Genomic DNA, 21,393 nt, shown 5'->3' with positions numbered 1-21,393 from the left:
AAGGGAGGGGTTAATCTAATTCATGAGAGGCACCTGTTATACCCCTGGCAGGTAAGCCAGGCAGTTTTTCAGGTTTGAGGCCAGTCTAAAAACAGCATCGCCATCACCCATTGGCAGTAGGATGATTGGATATTCAATAAGTGTGGAGCTCATGTGCATATTCAAATGCATTTAAAAAGCAACTTGTAATACAAAAAAAGTGACTTTTCTAGTATACTTTTACTATGTAAAGTTTTATTGTGGTAGGAGTAAAGGAAAAAATTAAGCCTATTTGGGTTTATTTTGGGCGTGTACGATTAGTGTATAGCTCATTTGCATATTACAATTAATTTTCAAAGAAACTTGCAATACAAAAAATTTTAATTATCATGGATACTTTCATTGTGTAAAGTTTCATTTTGATAGGACTAAAGGAAAAAAATAGCCCTATTGGGATTTATTGGTGTCTCGCCTTATTGGCACACATCTCGGATTGATGAGAATTAAACATATTTCCTCAACTAGGATTTCTTAGGACTTTTAGTATGTTGTTCTGGACACCTCATAGAAATTATCTGAGCTGAAAAAAATTCTTTTACAATTTGTCTGTCGAAAAACGCTATTTTGCCTGGACTATTGTCCGCCTTGTTACGCTTCACCTAATAATTCCAACCCTCAGTCATGAATTGGACTGTATAGATGAGTGCATGTGTGTGTGTGGGGGTGGGTGTATGTGTGAGTGAACAGTACAGTACACAGAGCTAGTTGGCATTATAGCCAATGTAATGTTGTTTGAAGCTGGAAGGCAGATTTGCAGAATTTGAGCTGAATTTGAAATAATTGGCTTTATCCAATGAAGCCATCTAAACCACATGCACGCGTATGCGCGCACGCACACACACACACACACACACACACACACACACACATATTCTAACATATGGACATTTGTCAAAATGTGCACACACACTAACGCAGACATGCACAGCTGGGGTAGGAGATGGAAGCCCAAAAATAAATAATTGAGAAAAGTAGCATTGCTGTTGTTATTACTGCCGTTTGTGAAAACGCTCACTCGGGGATTGTCAAAGCAGCTCCTCATTTACTGCGTGTGCATCTGCACGAGTGTATGTGTGCACGCTCCACTAGTGGCTGCCGCAGTGCCAACCCAGTGACACCACGTCACACCAGGCTACCAGGGGAGAAGGCGAAAGCAGCGGAAGGGAGAAAAGAGGAAAAATGAAGGAGGAAAGGTTTGACAGGCTGTGAAGTTTGCTCATATGGCATATTCCCCTGTGATAGCACAGTGTGAGAAGCTCAGTCTGAGCGTGTGTCAGCATTTCCGCTGTGCAACTCATGACGGTGGATGAAACAATGGTCAAAAAGATTGCTACCATTGAAGGTGAAACCTACACACTCAGAAGATACTACTGTTGCTATAGTGACAGCTGTGGATGCAGTTTGTTAGCTTGAGGCAGTGGCGTTTCCTGGAGTTATCAAGGTCTAGGGTTAAGCCTATAGGCCATCTGCAGTTGAGGTAAGGGTGTGTGCATGTGACGAGCATGCGCCAATTTATTCCCTTTTTATTTTGGTCCCATATCTTTGCGCCTGCTCGTCAACGGCCTAAAGTTATCATGGGGAAAAAGCTCCCAGATATTCAAGACAATGCTCCTTTCAACATCACTTGTGAGTGACATTCTAACCGCATCAGGCACATCACACCAGAGACTGTGACTGCCGCTCGTATCCTTTCAGATGTGTGTAACATCGGTTTGTGTCATGTCACATTTCACTGATTAGTTATCCTCCCTGGTTGCTGCTATGGAGACCGTATCACAATACACAATTAAGAAATCTGACAAACAAGAAGGGTTTGTTGAAGGAATTAAGCATAGAGAAATGTTTTGTTTTTGTTTTATAATCATGGCATGAAGAGAAGAAAAGGGAGCACTTGTTTAGCTGGGAAGCAAGACTGGGGTTGGTGTGGTGTGTGTATGGTGTCTGGGCTGCCCATGTCATCGTAATGCATTGTGTATATAACTGGTACATTTTTGTTTTTTTGGGGGGGGGGGGGGGAATCTTCGTGAAATCTTTTGATAATCTTTGGATATTTCCCCATAAATACATTATGCCACACACAGCACATCCTGAAACCTCGGGCATTGATACAATACTTCAAAATCTTTGGTATCCAGTCCTTTTTTTCTTGCAAGTTTGATGTTGTGATACCCTTCTTGTACTGAAGTATTGGGCAAAACCCCCAGGTGCAGCCTAAAAAGGAATGCAGACATTAACTGAACATAAGACACAAAAATAGTCAACATTTTTAGTGCTATAGTTTTGCATAAAGTGAGGCTGTGTTCATTTCAAGGAGCCCATGTATTCTGGGTTGTTGTAGGTGAAGCCGACAAAGTCATCCTGGTCCATGTTCATGATGACCAGCTTGTCCGTTGGTGTCAAGTCCGTGGGCATCTTGGTGAACTCCCTGTCAAAGTTACAGGTGTCACGACGGTTCTTCTGCAAGGTGGAGGTCATGAGAGACGGGTATGATTTCAAGAGAAAGAGGAAAGATACGAACGGATGAATGAGAATGGGATGGATTGGAAAGGAGAAGAAAATAAATCATTACCGTTAGATATCTTTTGGTACAATATCGTCTGCATAGAAGCGCACGTCATCTTCATTTTGGACCGTCCCTGCTAGATGTACAACTATTCAGATAGTCTAGTACAGTTTCCATACAAAGGCCTTTGGTGTTAAGGCCCATGTTTAACACAACTGAATTAGTTTAAAATGAAAATATAAATTTCATGACTGTAGCACCATATTTAACCTACGGACCTGAGGATTGTATCAAAATGTTCATCTAACGCTCTGTAATCTACCAAAAAACAAGAGGCATTTTAGGTGAAGAATTTGCGGAATCGTATAACCAGGAAATCGTACATTGTGTGTAACCTCAAAATCTCCATCAGAGTAAAATCTCAGTAGATTCAAGTCAACTACATTTGATTTTTATAGCCCAATATCGCAAATAACAATGTGCCTGAAGGGGCTTAAGGAACCCTAAAAAGTACTTAAAATAATTATTGCACTTATACACTTCATTCATTTACAGTCTGTATTTCACAACATTATAATTGTTGATTCAGCCATCTCTTGAAACTAATATCGTCAACTCCTTGTGGCAATCTTGTTTTCATTAGATGTGTGCTGTCAGCACCACCACCCAGCATACTGCATTGTGCATATGGAACATAACCTTTTTAATTTGAGTAAATGTGCTGTCGTCCATTCAGAAGACGTTTGTTTAACATCCTTTTGTTTCTCACCAGGACATCCAACAGCTCCTGCTCACAAGTCAATGTTTTCTTTTTCACATTATCTCTATAATGCCAGGGCTGTGGGCCACCGAAGTCAGAATATTTTATATACTCCATTTGTACACTTTGACAAGTACAAGACTACAAAAGACAGTGCACCTGACAAAGAGAAGATGTTGTAGGCTGTAATATGCTACAAAAAAATGCTGCTTTTTCTGGAGTGTCAACCCTGAAACAGAGGAGAGTGTTGCTGCTGGTTTGTGGATTAACATAAAATAACTATTACAAGAAAAGTCACGTCTCAAACTTGTTGTGAGAATGATTTGCTGATGTTAAGATACTAAAAGTTGGATGTAATTTGTTGTAAAAATGATGGCAGAGGACATGAAGATAACAAATATACATGGACATGATGACATTGCCAGAAGTCTCGTACCTTGCTCCCAGAACAGGAATAAAGTCAAAGAAATGTGTCGAAATAACAAGTGGCAGCAGACAACCCACACTACAAAGATCTCACAACAGAGGAGGAAAAAGAAGGCATAAGTATTTACGTATTTAAGGATGAGGTGGGAGAGAAAGTGAAGAAGACACAGAGAGAGGAGTGAGACAGTGGGATTGGGAGACAGATGCTAAGCGCCGCGGCATGAATCTGGAGTACAGGCAGCAATAGCAACTGTGACTTTGTGTAGGAGGTGAGGGAAATCTCTGTTTATGCGTTTTTGTGTTGTTATTGGAGGGTTTCTCTGGGGCAGGCCATTGTTAATACACTGCTTGGCTCCGTTGATGTATGGTGTAGGAAAGAAAGGAGCGAGCGGGGTGTTAAAGACGGAGGAGTGTATGTCAGTGAGTGGGGGGAGGGGCAAGTTACATGCGGTAAAGAGAGAGCGGCTGCCATTTGATTCATTGACACCGACACACTCACGCGGTTTGTGATTTAATTCTTATTGGTGGCTACCCATGCTATACGCTCCTTTGGTGCTGCGAGGCTCAGTGTATAGGGGGAAACGACTCATTGAAGGTGGTATAGGGAGTCATATCGCTGTATGCCATACATGGCCTGGAGGATGTTCTCCAACGAAGGAGGGTGAAGGAGAAGTGCATACTGTTAGCGTGCTGTCATGGGATTTTGCTGAGCATGCACATATAGATTGTGAAACATGTCAATCAATTGGTAATGTAACGTTGGGGACTGTATCCCCAATGGGGCCTTTATCAACTTTACTCAATTAAGAGTCAGAAGGGCAAATAAACCCACACCTTATTGGACGAATAATGTAAATAAAAAAAATTAGGAAAATTATATAATAGATTCACATTTTAGTGTATAGTGTATTATCACTACACAATAGGCAGATATAGATAGATAGATAGATAGATAGATAGATAGATAGATAGATAGATAGATAGATAGATAGATAGATAGATAGATAGATAGATAGATAGATAGATAGATAGATAGATAGATAGATAGATAGATAGATCAGAGGAATAAAGACAGTAGCAGAGAGGCAGCGTAGGGAACAGACAAAACAAAAGTTTGCCACACATAAATACATAAATATTCACATTGCTACAAGTAGCATTCACAGGGAAACTCATCGCAGAGAATCCACAACCATAAAAAAAACAGCCATAAAGTCAAAGTTCTGAACATCTAACACCAGGTATGTTTGAAAAAAACACAAATAACTGAAAACAGCCCACTTCACAGCATGAGGAGACGGAAGCAAAGAGACAAGATTTAAGGAGAGGAGAATAATGCTAAGGTAAGACGTTTATAACCATGTTGGTCCCACTTTAGGAGGTTGAGAGCGGGCACAAGCTTTTACACCACAAGAATATTTCTATACTATTTGACAAGAGCCAGGCAGAGAAAGGGCCGGGAGTCAGAAACAGCAACAACAACGAGAGAGACAGAGAGGGACAGAGAGGGACAGGAGAGCTTTGGAGATCACAGGAACTTATCAAACCAACATTGCGTCTCCTACCTTCTTCTGCCAACTCTCCCATGGCCTGAGAGCAGCTCCCTCCATCCCACAGGGGGATACACCTGCCACAGCTGGCCCAGATCCACCTCACGTTCCTGGGCATGATATCCACCAGAAAGCCTTGTGCCAAGAAAAGGTCTGGGACAACACTCATATGGACGTTTATGTAAATTGATTGTTTTTTTGTTTTTTTAAAGATCCTGTTTTATTTAACCTTGTCAGTCCACACAGGCAGTACAACCCCCCCCCCAGCCAAGAATCATTCAAATGCACAGAACTGTATTTTCAACAGTAGCAAATTGGAGATCACAAAATACTAAATATATTGGTTTAGAGAGGGATGTGTTTAGAGTATAATGCACACAGTGTCAAGAAAATGTTAATTTTATGGAATCATACAGCCATAAAAAAAAAACATGTGTAAACATCATTTAGCTAATGGAACAAGCTGATACAGAGTGTAAATGATGTTGTCAGCAGTGCGACAAAGGATGATTGTTCTAACCTTACTTAAGGGGAAAAGGGTGACACTGTTTGTTAAAAATACTTCAGAGAATGAAGTGAAGTCCCTGTCTTCTGTGTACTAATGAGAATGATAAAGTGGTCATTTTGTCCCATCGTGGGGTGCAACAAAGCTTATAAAGAGGGACAGGGAAGTGTCAATGGAGAGCAGTCTATATGTCCACACACTGTTTGGTGAAAAAAAAAAAGTTCAACTGTGTGATTAGTGCGATGAGCATATTTAACTATAACGTGGAATAAAAAATAAAAAAAGCCTTGTTAACAATGAACACTTCTTCCGTATTATTTGCTGGTTCTTGATGACGTAGGAGCTTTTACAGGTTATGTCAGCAGCTCTGTCCTACTCTTTGGGATTTGGGGAAGTCAACTACAATCCAGCAACCCCTGCAGACAAAATTGCTTCCTAAATAGCATAAGTTTTTTTTTCTCATCATAAAATCCAGAGAAAAAAGGGTTTATTAACAAGTGTGTAAGCTAAGCAGCGAAGCAGGTCAGATTGATATAACAGGATGGTCTTGCACTCATACTTATTATATTAGTACAAACTAACTTTACACTGCAGCAAATAACGCTGCTGTTTCACATCCTCTTAGCACCTTACCATGTGTGTAACTATCAAAGGCAAGACACTGTTTGAACCATTCTCGTTTAAAAATTATTCAGTTGGAATCATTGAAACATCGACTGGAGACTGTGCCAGTGTGCCATTGGATCGCTTTCATTATCATATCCTGAAGGAATATTCTATTAACTTTTCCATGTCAGCTCTCGTTATAATCAATATATTGTCAAACTAAATGTCACTCAACGTACGCATGACTTGCATATAAGACAGATTATATGACTGGAAAGTAACACACACATGTTTATGTTACCAAAACTATGTTATTACACTGTGTACACTGCCTAATACCGTGCAGTGCATGCACGCAGCTATTACCAAAAATATACTCTTGCTTACACACACACACACACACACACACACACACACACACACACACACACACACACACACACACACACACACACACACACACACACACACACACACACACACACACACACACACACACACACACACACACACACACACACACATACACACACACACACACAGCTGCCAGCCATGTAGGCCAGCTCATAATGTGTTCCATCTCAACACGCTTCAATTGCAGTCAATGCTTTGAGGCACAGAGACAGAGATATGGAGGGGCAGAGAGAAAAAAAGAGAAAGAGATGCTGCGAAGGACAGGGAGCGAGATAAATATCAGTGGCCCTCGGTGCAGATGCATAGATAGAAAGTTGGGAATATCCAGCAGCACCAGGGCACACACACACACACACACACACACACACACACACACACACACACACACACACACACACACACACACACACACACACACACACACACACACACACACACACACACACACACACACACACACACACACACACACACACACACACACACACACACACACACACACGATTGTTTTTCAAGTCGATGTGTTCCAGAGGCAATCGTTTTTTAATAGAGAAACATGACACTAAGTCTTTAATTTAGTCTTTCCCTCTCCTCTTCTGCCTTCCTGCCTCTCTCCCCTCCACCTCTCTCTCTCTCTCTCTCTCTCTCTCTCACCCCATCTCTTTTCAGTAACGAGAGGATTAGCGGTAGACGAGCCGATGTCAGCTGCGGTGGATGCGGGGAGAGAGTGGGAGTCACAGAGGAGAGAGGGGAGGTGAAGGGGAGAGGAGGGTGAATGAAAGGCGGTATCGAACGCTGACCTGTTTTGGGCTGATAAGCACAGGCTGCTTTGTGCCGAAGCCACTGGCTTTAATTTGGGGGCCGCAACATTTGGAATTAATTATCACACACACTCCAGCACTGCTGCGGCTTACTGTGTACATTGCTATTATTACATCCACTCCAATACAAACTTTATACAGCTTATGTGCCGGAACTCGCTGCTGCAACACAAGAGTTTGTATTGCTGTTGTGACACATTTGCATAAAATACAGCCGCACTACATCGTTAGCATGCAGTCAACAATAAAAAGGATGTTAGATTTGAAGTCCAAGAAAACTGTTAAGGTTAAAGGCAACAAAGCAACAGAAAGGCAATATTTTCGACACAAATACATCAGAAAAGCAGGTTAAATATAGTAGGCCTAGGTACAAGTTGAACGCAGTTACCAAGGAAATGTAATTCACTGAATATAGCCTAATTAATGTCCTGTCCTGGATGTTCTTTTAGCTTCCCTGCTAATCAGCGGGCTACATTTTTTGTAGCCTATTCAAGATGATTTTTAGCTTCTATAAAATACTGGAAACAGTAGAACAGATAATGTTAGCTTAGCTCTGTCTCTCAAGGAAGCCATTCAGCCCAGCTAAGAACAATGCATTGTCACAAATTGGACTCTTCTGTTAGGACACTAATTAACTATATTTTATTCTTCCAATAAGCAAATTGCAACCGTTATCGAGAACATTTGAGAAGCGTTTGTAATGCACCACAATATTTTCTAGTTTGCTCCTTGAGTTCAACTGTATATTTAATTAAACATTATATAATATACTGTATCATTTAATGTATAAAATTAATGTGTCTCCACTGCCATTTCATAAGTTGGAAAAGCGTTGGTTTTCCCACCTCTGCTGCTACTTAGGCAAGATGGCGACCGTTGAGTGCATGGAATGTCCATACTTTATACTCAACAGCTTTGAGTGTTCCATCTGGGTACTTACAGTGCACTGCATTTTGCTATTATTTTCAGTGTGAACACACTTAAGCGCTGACAAACAAAATTGTAATTGTGGGTAAAGAATTATGCAATTTGAGACACAGCAGAGGTCAACATAACACTTTGGTTATTATTATTTGCGTAAGTGACCTTTTAAAGTAGGCTAGGTGGATCATTTCTGCTACTTTGGACAGATCCAGTACAGCTTGCTAAATGAAGTGTGTATGTATATAAGGGATAGTTCATTATGTTTTAAGTGAAGTTGTATCAGGTCATTTGAAAGCATTTGAAAGAGATGTAGCTATTAGCAGAAGTCAAAGACAAAATGTAGGATTTTTTCACTGCTGTTTTATTGACTGATATGCTGCACTGCACCAACATACGTTTGCATGGTAAGATATGGCTGAAAAACCATTGAAAAAAGTGCAAAAATAAACGGCTGTCTGCCAGTACTGTGTAGCATATCTGTCTGTAAATCAGCATTGAAAAAAAATCCTAAATTTAGCGTACAATTGAACGGATATTTATTTTTGAGGTAAGCATTTATATGGTGAAAAATTATATATTTTTTTTTTGCTGCCCCCCCCTACAACAGTACAATTCTAACTTCTGCTACTACATATAACCCCATATCAAAAATACTGAACTAGCCCCCCTAGCCTTTAAAGAGGACCTATGATACTTTTCGACTTTTATGACCTATAAACGTTGTTATAATGATTTATAATCATGTTTAACCATACTAGAGCATAAAATAATTACGTACATGCATTTCGACGTATTCCCTGCTGACCGTCTGGGGTGGCTATGCAGAGCACTAAACACTAGGGCAGCCGGTCGAGCCGAACTCGTTCAAATTTCCGGATTGTTTCTGTCACGGTCAGGTCGTTTCTGTCATGTTTCCATGTATGGTAATGCTGCCGCTCAGGCAAGCTCCGGCTGCATGCCCCCACCTTCCTGAAAATTTCCCGCCGCTGGAAGGAAGGTAACCAATCACAACGGAGTGGGGTTTGCAGCAGGGGGGGGGGGGGGGGGGGGGCGGAGAAGCTCAAAGCAGTGTGTAGAGAGAGACTGCTGTGCTGGCTAGGGTAAGAGGAAGAGTGTCCCGAAAATCTACATAGTTTTTTGTGATGTGATTCGTGTCAGGTTGCTCTATAGCAGTTTTTAACAAGAAATGAAGACCAGAAAAGTAGTATAATAGGATCTCTTTAAAGGTCCTCTCAAAATGTTTCATTAAAAGGTGAAGTAAGCGGTTTATTTATGTTAATATACACTCAACAAAAATATAAACACTTTTGTTTTTGCTCCCATTTTTCATGAGATGGACTTAAAGATCTAAAATTCATTCCAGATACACAATTGTACCATTTCTCTCAAACATTGTTCACAAATCTGTCTAAATGTGTGATAGTGAGCACTTCTGCTTTGCTGAGATAATCCATCCCACCTCACAGGTGTGCCACATCAAGATGCTGATCTGACATCATGATTAGTGCACAGGTGTGCCTTAAGCCCAGTTCAGACCAAAGATTCGCCTTGCAACTGCTTGCAACTGCAACTCCTTGCGACGAGACCGCCGAAACGTTCTAAAACTGGACCTTGCGATTTGACATGTTGAATCTTCTGCGACGCCTTGCAACGGCTTGCAACGCGCTGCGACGAGCAGTTCACACTGCTGCGATTTATCCCCCGCGACGTTCTAAAACCGTCTCGTCGCAAGCAGTTGCAAGGCGAATCTTTGGTCTGAACTGGGCTTTAGACAGGCCACTCTGAAATGTGCATTTTTTTGCTTTATTGGGGGTCTGGGGACTCAGAACCAGTCAGTATCTGGTGTGACCACCATTTGCCTCATGCAGTGCAACACATCTTCTTCGCATAGAGTTTATCAGATTGTCAATTGTGGCCTGTGGAATGTTGGTCCACTCCTCTTCAATGGCTGTGCGAAGTTGCTGGAGACGGCTTATGGTGGAGAAATGAACATTCAATGCACGAGCAACAGATCTGGTTGACATTCCTGCTGTCAGCATGCCAATTGCACGCTCCCTCAATGCTTGTGGCATCTGTGGCATTTTGCTGTGAGACAAAACTGCACATTTCAGGGTGGCCTTTTATTGTGGACAGTCTAAGGCACACCTGTGCACTAATCATGATGTCAGATCAGCATCTTGATGTGGCACACCTGTGAGGTGGGATGGATTATCTCAGCAAAGCAGAAGTGCTCACTATCACACATTTAGACAGATTTGTGAACAATGTTTGAGATAAATGGTACAATTGTGTATCTGGAATGAATTTTAGATCTTTAAGTCCATCTCATGAAAAATGGGAGCAAAAACAAAAGTGTTGCGTTTATATTTTTGTTGAGTGTAAGTGTTAAATCGCTCTTTATTCATACAGTGATCACTTACATAATGTGCGCGTTTCATAAAGCCGATCTCTCAGTCAGCTGCTCTGCATGTAAACGGCAAATAAACTTATTGGAGGATCCCAAAATTGTAATCCAATCACAAGAGAGAACGCTACAAACCGACACCCGTCTCACTCATGGTCTCACTGCCAGTGCACGCCAGAGCGACAGATGGGTGAATGTTTATGCAGGAGCAGGTAAAAATCCTTCCCAATGTCTGTTTTGATGGTTTTTATCATGTTTTCACACTTATGGATCTGAGATGATGCTAGATAACTGGCTGCTTGAAGACCGCAGTGCATTAATGTGGTGACGTAGGGACGAGCGAGGGGACTATTAACTGCAGTAACTGACAGGAAGTTAGCTAAAAGAACCATTCCGCTTACAGCACCTTTAACTTGTTTACAGTTTAGCCTCACTAGCATATTTTTGTCTTCCCATCCAAGGATTTGCGAATTGGTGTGTTGTATACGTTTATCATCACATTGTACCACCACTGCTCCGACATGCTTCAGAACCACTGCATCTAGTTAGTGTCCAAACCCCTTACACAATATATTGTACTATGGACAGTAAATGGTGCAAGATACAGAAGCCCCTTTTGAAAGTAAATGCGCAGCTAAGAGCAGATGCAGCAGCAGCTCCACTACAGTGGATTGGGAGCAGCTTTAGATGCGGCGTGAAGCGGTTGAGTGGCTCAGCAGGGCTGTGTGTATGTAGGCCGTGTTCTGCATGTTATTTCCTTGAAGTCATCAGACCTACGCTCCCCCATCAGGGAAAGGCTCTTATGATAAGTGGCAGCCATGAAATATGCACAGCCTGTCGTAGCCGCCTGCCTCGCTTCACAGAGCCCCTTGCTTTGCTTCCTCGTTCCCTCCCTCCCTCCATCTCCACCGTCCCTTCTCACTACCTCTTCCTCTCTCTCTCCTCGCCTATCCTTCATAGTGGAATTGCTTCTTCTCTTTCATCCATCTCCCCTTTCTCTCTCGCTCTCTCTCTCTCTCGCTCTCCAATTTGCTCAAAACCTCCCTGTCCATCACCCGCAATCGCCATCATTTGTTCTTGCCTCCTTTTTTTGCTTCACTCCCTACCAAAGCCACTTTTGTTTTTCTTAAAGCAGCTCCGAGTAACATTTAAATATCCTTTAAACAGCCTCATGTTTCCTCACATAATCATAAATGACCTTTAACAGCAAACGAGACCATCAGTGCAAAGAAAGACGTTTTTATATAGTTTGTATTACTGTATTTGGTCTGGTCGCACACCCAGTCCGATTTTCGGTTCACGCGTGCATGCTCTATGGTCACATATCCGTATTGGTTGCAGATTTCAGTGTGGCGCTGCAACGCGATTTGAGAAGCCTATCCCTCCTGGTGAGGGAAGGGGAGCGGGAGCCTTGTTTGAGACAGTTGTTTGTCGTCATAATGACTGATAACTGGGCTGAACCATCAAAGAAAAAAAGAAAATGCAATGAAGAAAAGCTAAAAGGGAGAGATAGGCGGGCGGGAGGGCGTTGCCTAGCAATGTATACACAATTTCACGGGAGCGAACCGAGCGAACTAGACTCCTAAATGAATGAGCGGTAGCCTACTAAAACAAAGTTTACTTTGCCTCACCAGCATCATCAGATGACCATTATTCATCTGAAAGTTATTTACAACATAAACACATTACCTCATCGTGATCCATACTAACTGCCGTCTCTCGTTCATTCGCTTTCTGTGAGGACACATAATTTTTCAGCTCCGTGAGAGGTGACACTGCATCAACTCATTGCAATCAGGTGTGTGTAGCACTGACTGGCATTAGTTGATGCTGTGTCACTAACCACTCTCACGGAGCCGAAAAGAGTCCGGTGCCCTCACACTTTCAACACACGGACATGCACTATATTACTTCCTGATCATTTGAATCTCGCACGCCTGGCACGAGCTAGAAAACAGCTTCACGACAGCTGGCGTCGTAAAAATACTACCGCTTTTGTCCAAAGGAGCCGCCAACGTGCCATGTTACTCGTAGTGGCTTTAAGCGCATCAAAATGAACATCATATAAAAACAACAAACATCCCCCTAACACTTCTTTTAAATCATTTATTTTAGGTATGCCTGTTTTTCTTGGAAAACAAAAACAAAAAAAAAATTTGGCACATGGAAAGTATTGGGAAAAGCATTTTTTCTTTCTCTAAATATATTCCATTATTTTTTTACACATAGCGCACACAACAGTAGCTTGGATCACACTTTTGAAGCACATGAAAAAAAAACATGAATTGTCTTCATAGGGTTAAATGTAAATAAATCCTTACTAGTAAAAAGAAAAGCATTTTTTTCATGCAGAGTTAATTTTGCTTCTACTTCCACAAGAAGGAATCGGACAAAACAAAGACACAAATCCTGGGGTAACACTTCTCCTCCCCTCTGTTCTTTGCAATACTGCTCACATGGTGTACAATTATATGTGTATATAAACATTTGACACAGTTATATTTGTGTTCATGTATAAGTATATATAGTTGTTTGCTGCTGTGATAAAGGATAGAATGACAATGGAGGTATATGACACAGATAATGGACACAAAGTTAGCTTTACGTCGTAAAGTCATACAAACGAAACAGATGCAATCATTTTTTAAGAATCAAAACCGTGGACACATTTTGAAAGCATCAAGGCTTCTCTTCTGTGCTTAACTCATCAGAAATGAAAAACCAAGGCTAGAGATAATGTACAAGAAAAACCTCATCCAGATGTTAGTCATGACTTTCCCTAAATCAGCGACCCAGTCAAATTGCAAAATTACTTCAGGTAACTGGTCTCAAAGCCACCTATAAAGCCTCCAACACACATTTAATTGAAGTTCAATGTGAGAGGCTGTGTGTAAATCAATCAGACCAGTAGTGAGGCAACTAAAAGAAAATACAGTGTGTGGCTTTCCAGCTATTTGCAAAACCCTTTACCTCCTACCGCACTAGTCAGGGATAAGTCCAAATAGCTAGTGTCCTGCAAAAATGATCTCTGTAACTGCAGATTATTCACCCAGTATGGCAAATGTTTCACTTTTTGCCATGGGATAATAACACACACAAGTATCTCTATCGGTAGCTATCAGACAATAGCTGAGAAAATTCAATTCATATTCTTATTTGCTACTGATCCCGATGGACACAATTGATCCTTCCAGTCACGTCCTTGATATAGATTTTCTGATACATCAGTTACTGGTGCCATGATAATTTTTTGTATCAACAGTTAACACAGTGAGAGACCCTAGTAACAGATAACCATTTGTTAAAGTGAATAAACTGCATGATACTGCAGCGTTTTTCTTCTTGGCTTACATCTTGATGCAACGACTTCTGATAAACACCGACTTCTTCATGAAGAGGACTGTGATATGATGAAGCACTTCAGCAACTTCTACACAACGTCAGCTGCACACACACACTCCTAATTTCCTGCTTTAGGAGGCCTAGCTTTAACCTAGGACCACATTTGCTGCTGCTGTAGTTAGGAAGGAGATCCTTATTTTGCAAGCACATAGCAATTTGAAAATCACCTATCACAGTCAGTGGAGCCTGAAATATCTTTTCTCCAATCCTTTGTCAAAAAAACTGGTCCTCAAGTGTTGCTTTCCAGGAACTACCACACTGGACATTGCTGATTAAAACACAAGGTTAAAGATTACACTAACTAATGTGAAGACTTCTACAAAAGCACTAATTGTCTCCTTTATTGACATTTAGTAAAACTACGCATTATTTGCTAATCTGATTTTATCAATGTAATTATCATGCCTTCCTACAGGGAAACAAATGTTCTTCTCTACCTCCGTTGTATCTCTTCTGCCACCAATGGAGCTGCCATTTGGAGGTAAAATAGACTATAGCAATACTGTTTTGATATGACAAAGAGAATGTGCTGGGAAGGCAGGTATGGACACACATACAATTAAATAAAACGCAAATGTGCGTTTTCATGCACAGTACTCATTCGCACACATATAAAACACACATGCGCACACACACACATGCGCTGTAAACTAACGCACAAGTATCAGTATCATGCTTTTGTAAAACACAAAGAAACTAACCGCTAGTCTCTTCCATCGCCTAAATACTAGATAAAAGAGAATCAGAGTATATTAAGTGGTATCATCTATCTATCTAACCGACTCAAAGCCTAGATAAAGACTACATTTCCCAACAGCATTTTACAATCACCTGCCTGATGCTTGGAGATGCAAATCTAACATTTGTGGCACAAATCTGATCTTCCACTGTCTCATTAGGTACTTTATCCATTTAATATATTAAAACGCTGCTGGGAGATAAAGTCCAGGGATATTATTGATATAGAAACTCATGCACATGAATGTGAAGCATTCCAGTTTGAGCTAAGATAAAGATACAGACACTATTGATATTATACATTGAATAAGAAGCACACCAGAATTACAGGCCGGACTCAGAATGCGCCAAAATAGCAGAGGATTGACTAAAAGAAAAAGTAAAATCACAATTTCCACCCAAAAATAAAAAGAGTTAGATAATGGAATGCTGACGATATGTTACATGTGAATGACTGTGTATTTGTGTGTGCTGGGGGAATCTTCAATTTTGTGTGTCTTAGGTTGTTAAGAATACTGCTTTTGTCTTGTAATGTAGAACTATAATTATTCATCAACCATTTTGTCCTTCAATTTCAATGTAGGGATTTTACAGATCACTATTCATTTGTAATTCTCCTTCTTATGAACACTTTGTTTACACTGTGCGCAACACGGGTTGAAAATCATCACCAAATGCAACATTTGTCCATCTGAATCTTGTTTTTGTAACGAGCACTACTGTACATGCATTTGGACCAACACATGCATCCAGGGTTGCAGCAAGCAGTGTGAACAACAAATATGTTTATATGTGTTCAATTGTGTGTCAGTTTAAGTCCTGGCTTCTTGTGTGTTCTTTTGGGGAAGACAGGGTTAATACTGGGTATAATAATGTATGTATCTGTTTGTGTGTGTGTGTGTGTGTGTGTGCAAGTGTGCATCCATGTGTCCGTGCAATGCGCTGTAATCATCCCTGCTCGGCGGCAGGGGCGGTATCAAGACTCCCCGGGAACTCTGGGTTGATAAAGGAGAAGCCTTGGAACTCGTCCTGGTCCAGGTTTTGAATCACTTCCTCATCGGGAGGGGTCAGCACAGGCGGGTGGCGAGTGAAAAAGCGGTCAAAGTTCTCTGCATCCTTTCCGCACTGTTGGGTGGGGAAGGGATGGGGAGGGATGGAGCACAAGGGGGGGTTGGGGGAGTGTAGGAGTGGGGATGGATGGATTGGGGTTGGGGGGGAGAGGAAAACAAAAGAACGGGAAATGGTGGGTTGAACCAGGGTGTGAGATGACATCACTTGAACATGCATGGTTTCAAATATGAGAACAAGGAGGTGCCAGTACATGGGGGTGTGCTTGATTTCAACTCTCCATGTGTAGCCTTTCGTAATTTGGTGTTACCTTCAAAGTGAATACAAAAATAAACCACTCCCAAGAGAGAGGATAAATCAAGCACGCCCTCAGGTGTATGTTTCCTTTTTCAAATATCCAAAGCATATTCAACTTCAGTTTTTTAATAAAAAAGAACAAGGTCACTCGTGAAATCTCAAATGTCCCCGTGGCAAGAGCACAACTACTACATTGGACTGGAGGCCGTGCAAGTGTGATGCATTAACTTATTTTTGGTAATGTCCCGCTGTGTGACAATAAGTAAATAGCCCACATTTATTTTTTTCATCTAGAATCTTTATGTGTAATACTTGGATTTAATTGGAATTTCTAAATAGCAGCGGTGTAAGAAAAGGCTCAACGCTGTGGGATGAGTGCGGTGTAATTGTGGGTTAATTATAAGCTGCAGCTGTGGAGACCTGCCGAGATGTGATAAACCATATCAGACAATCAGCTAGTATGCAAAAGAGCACGGGGAATTACTCAAAACCTCTTCAGCTATTTGCTTAGAAGCTACACAGTTTGAGAGAACACTTCACTGACTTTAGGAGATATATTCCGTATATGACGATTAGATGGGAATCATATTGAAGTGGTACATCCACTAATTGAAAAGGACATCTACACTTGCTATAAAATAGAGAAGATCAAATTTTGGCTCGTCACTTTTATACACTTAAAGAGAAAGTACATGACAGAATAAAATCATCTTAAGTCTACTTCGTACCCTCGTTCTGACCAATGGGAGACCAAGAAAGTGCTTATATACCCGTGAGATGTGCGTCCACCTAAGTACATAAAACAAGTTATTAAATTGAAAACTATATTTTCCCGACAGTATCCCTCACGGGGGACTTTGGGTCCAAGCTATTCCTTCTTTCTTTTTTTCGCCCCTCCATCACTTCGCTGAGCTTAATTAACACAACAAGGATTCAGTGTCCTCTGACAACATTACCCAGAGGAAAACTACAAACTCATTAAATCCTTCTGACTCGGGAAAACCAAATGAAATTAAGCCGGACTGTTTAGAGTTTGGGGAAATATGTGAAAATGAGGAATGCACCGGGGTCAAATAGCATTTGCGGTTAATTACTTGCATTTGTTTTAACCTGTTTTTCCCGGAACCAGATTGCAAAGAATTTTGCCGCACAGGGAAATTAACCCCAGAGTTAAGATGTATCGGTACGCAACACCTTTGCCAAGAATTGCTAGCTGATGTGATAAGCATCTACCATATCATACTGAAATAATTTATGTTTTAAATGTCAGAAATGTCATGTGGGCTAAACTATGAGCCTTGTACATGACACAAGCAAACTGAGGTTTTTGTAAGATTTAAGAACTTTGATTTTATGCTTTTAAATAATTGCTGTTGTGGGGTCGTTCTTAACAGTAGTGCACTTCAGGACAGGTTTCATTTGAGACGGAGACCCAGAGCATGCAAATAAACAGAAACAAACATGATAAAAACTGTGAACACACAGAGAGAAGGACAAATAAAAGTGTATTTCTGAAAGGACAGATGGGGTGATGCATGGCAGCAGGTAAACAGTGAATAGATGGATGGATGGATGGAGTCTTAAGTTGAAGGATGGACAAATGGATTGACAGATTGCTAAATGGACAGACGGATGAACAATGATAAATCAAGACAATAGCTCAAGTCCAAGATGATGGCCTTGGCCAGCCATTGTATATCCATTGGATGAATCAATAAACCGAGTAGTCGGCCGATCCCACATTCAGAAGCTCACCTGACCAACCATCAAACAGACTCTTCAAAGGTGAAAGCACAAGCAGACCACAATCACAAACATTTAGGAAGATAACTTCTGACCAAAGTGAGGCTGCCACATTAACCGGGGATATGGATTCTGAAAGCAGCCAACACCCCTTCATAAACAATCACACAAACAGAGGCACATACAACTCTGAAGAAAAAAACAGTTGGAGGGTAATCACCAAAGAAGATCAAAGAAAGCACCACCTTCAGAGGATAAACTGAACTCTAAAGTTTGTATGCAGGGTAAAGACAATGGGTTCTTCAAAACGCCAGAACCTTCATTATTCTCGGAAGGAAGAAGAAGACGGAGAGAGAGAGAGAAGGATAGGAAACGACAGCACAGAGAGGTTAAGGACAAGAGATGTCGCAAAGACGAGATCAAACGCAGAGAAGAGAGAGGAAGAGATCAGACAACATATGTTAGTAGTCAAATAAGAGGCCGCGGCAGAAACAACACAGCCAGGTCCAAATGGTGACCTCCAACACACCACACATGCAAAAAATGGATATTCTCACACACACACTCTCTCTCACACACACACACACACACACACACACACACAGCTTAAAACACACAAACGAACAGTCACGCACACATGCACAGAAAATGGATATTATATACACGCACGTGCACACACACACACAGCTTAAAACACACACACACACACACATTCACACACACACACACACACACACAACCCCAGAGGGCCAGGACAGCTGCATAAAAAGCTCAACTGAGAAAAACTCTAGAGCAGCAGTCAGGCCTAAGGCTGAGTGTGTGTGACTGTGTGTGTGTATCTTTGTATGAGATGACATCATTCTGATTCGAGTTGTGATCAAACTAATCTTGTCGTGGAAAAAAAAAACAGGGAGCAGCCAAGAAAAACACAAACAAGCGGTTGTTTGAGGTCACTTTTGCGGGACCCTGTGTTTCAGGTCATGCCGAGTGCGACTGCATCAAACTGGGGTTTAATTATACGGTCCAAACAAGCCCAGCAAATGTGAATTTTAAATCTGGTCCAGAAATCCTTTCAAAACCACATTCATCACGGTGCGTCATCTTCTTCCAAGTCACCATTAAAACATGGCTGGTGTTTTTATGATCCCCACACATTCATCAGCATTATTCCCTGACTTACCGGTTGTGCACCTTGTCCCATACAGAGTAGGGGGAGAGAGAGACGAAACACTCAGAAACATTGGAAATGAAAAGATGAGTTAGGTCACAGAAAACAGAAAAGGGGACAGGAGTCGGAAGAGCTAAATGTGTTCCACAACCACACCGAAACGTTGTTCAAAGCAGACGTCTTAACCAGGAATTCAGCAACTAAGGTGACTAAATTAGACCCCCTTGCCCCCCTCTTGCGTCACTCATGTGAATAGCATTTTTTCCTCATTTGGGGGATCAAGTTGGGTTCAGACTTACAGCTTTGGGTTTGAATGGCGGCTGCACCTCCTTGTTCTCCAGTTTCTCCCAGTCCATGTAGCGGAAGAAGTTGTGATCCCGGATGTCTCTGCCCCCCTCCGCACCACAGCCCAGTCGCTTGGCTGGATGCTTGGTCATCAGCTGGGCAGACAGACCGACAGACAGACAGACAGACAGACAGACAGACAGACAGACAGACAGACAGACAGACAGACAGACAGACAGACAGACAGACAGACAGACAGAAAGAGAATTTACTGTATGTCAATACTTTGAGTCTTCTTTTTATTTTGTAATTTATTTTAGGATCCCCAGTAGTTATTACCGTAGTAACAACTACTCTTCCTGGGGTCCGCACAAAAGATAGAGAAAACAAAAAGACAGTGTAACCACTCCTGCCTCACACTGAACATGTTCTTCGTACATTTTCACCTGTGGCTTCATGTTTAATCCCCTTTGCTGATTGCCATTGCAGTTTTCTTTTTAATTCCAATCAAAACCTCTTCCTTTACTTTCTAAATTCCTTTCAGTCACTGCCTCCTTACTTTCTTTCTTTTTTAGAACATCTTTCCTTCACCATGGCCTCCTTCCATCCTGTTCTAGAAAATAATATTTATCTGTCCTACTTGCAAACCGTAATAATTACTAATAGCTACTAATAGCCTGCTGTAACGAAACCAAGTGTGCAGCTGTGTCAGCAGCTCTGTGAGGCTGTACTTATGCACACTTAAATTAGCACGCTAACATGCTCACAATGGGAATGCTAACATACCACATCAACAATATTAGTTTACCATGATAAGATTTGCCACACAAAGTACAGCTGAGGGGATAATTAAAACATACTTGTGAATATTATAATATTTTATTCATATGAACAACTTGCAGTATCAAATTAAAATAGATACCCTCATATCCGTTAACACATTTAAAACATATTATTTTGAATCAGCCCCACTCCATCTGTAATTGTTTTGGTTAGACAATGTTCTGCTTCACTCATTTGATCGGAATGTTTTAATAGTTTTTGTCTCTTTGTCAGCTCGTTGTATATTTGCATTGTGTTTGTTTGTGTGTTGTAATTTTGCTCGACATCATTGTAAATGAGGGTTACCCCTCAATTGAACTTTCGAGGATAAATAAAGACAAAATGAAATGAAAAATGAAATATATCCATTTCTACCAATTCTGTTCTGAAAAACTCCAATTCCCTTTAAACACAGCACCTTTAAGTTTTTTCAGTACAGACCAAAGCGGTGGACCGACCAATAGACATTGCTATCAAAAGTGCCACGCTGCTAGTGTGGCTAGGAATTGAAATGAGCTGCTTAGTAATCTTTTTCATAGCACCGTTTCTGAACACATATACTAGCTCTGTTCGACCAAATGTGAACACAAAACTAGCTTGCAAGGATATCACAAAATAATGATGATTAGTTAACAGTTAGTAGGTAAAAATGTCTCTACTTATTACATTTGAATGACGTGTGCAATTTCTGGTCTCATTTACATACGATAAAATGTAGGTATAATACTAAACCAAAAGACAGGTCTGTATCTGATCCACACTCAACATTGTTCTGCCCCATATTTCCCCTCCGGCTTCATTAAAGTTTCATCTCATTCATTTCTGTCTCTTTGCCTTAGTATTTAGGTCCATGATTCTACCTTTCATCCCTCTCTGCTCAGAAATAAACCTCATTTGACTGTTATTATTATTTCTTCA

At 41.1% G+C, this 21,393-nt stretch overlaps 1 protein-coding gene across 1 annotated transcript in view; it reads right to left on the bottom strand.

The window, feature by feature from the left end:
* Positions 1 to 13,080: 13,080 nt before the first annotated feature.
* Positions 13,081 to 21,393, bottom strand: part of LOC307263544 (protein kinase C beta type-like) — an 82,519-nt gene continuing 74,206 nt past the window's right edge. The window contains exons 16-17 of the mRNA XM_080044709.1: positions 19,668 to 19,808; positions 13,081 to 16,217 (exon numbers count right to left, since the gene is read on the bottom strand). Coding sequence (XP_079900835.1) covers positions 16,041 to 16,217; positions 19,668 to 19,808 — 318 coding nt within the window. The 3' untranslated portion in view covers positions 13,081 to 16,040. The remainder of the gene's footprint in view (positions 16,218 to 19,667; positions 19,809 to 21,393) is intronic.

This window comes from Ammodytes marinus (genome assembly GCF_949987685.1).
Source record: "Ammodytes marinus genome assembly, chromosome: 16".
NCBI classification, from domain to species: Eukaryota; Metazoa; Chordata; class Actinopteri; order Uranoscopiformes; family Ammodytidae; genus Ammodytes; species Ammodytes marinus.
The sequence above is the reverse complement of the archived record's forward strand: the minus strand, read 5'-3'. Positions and strand labels throughout refer to the sequence as shown.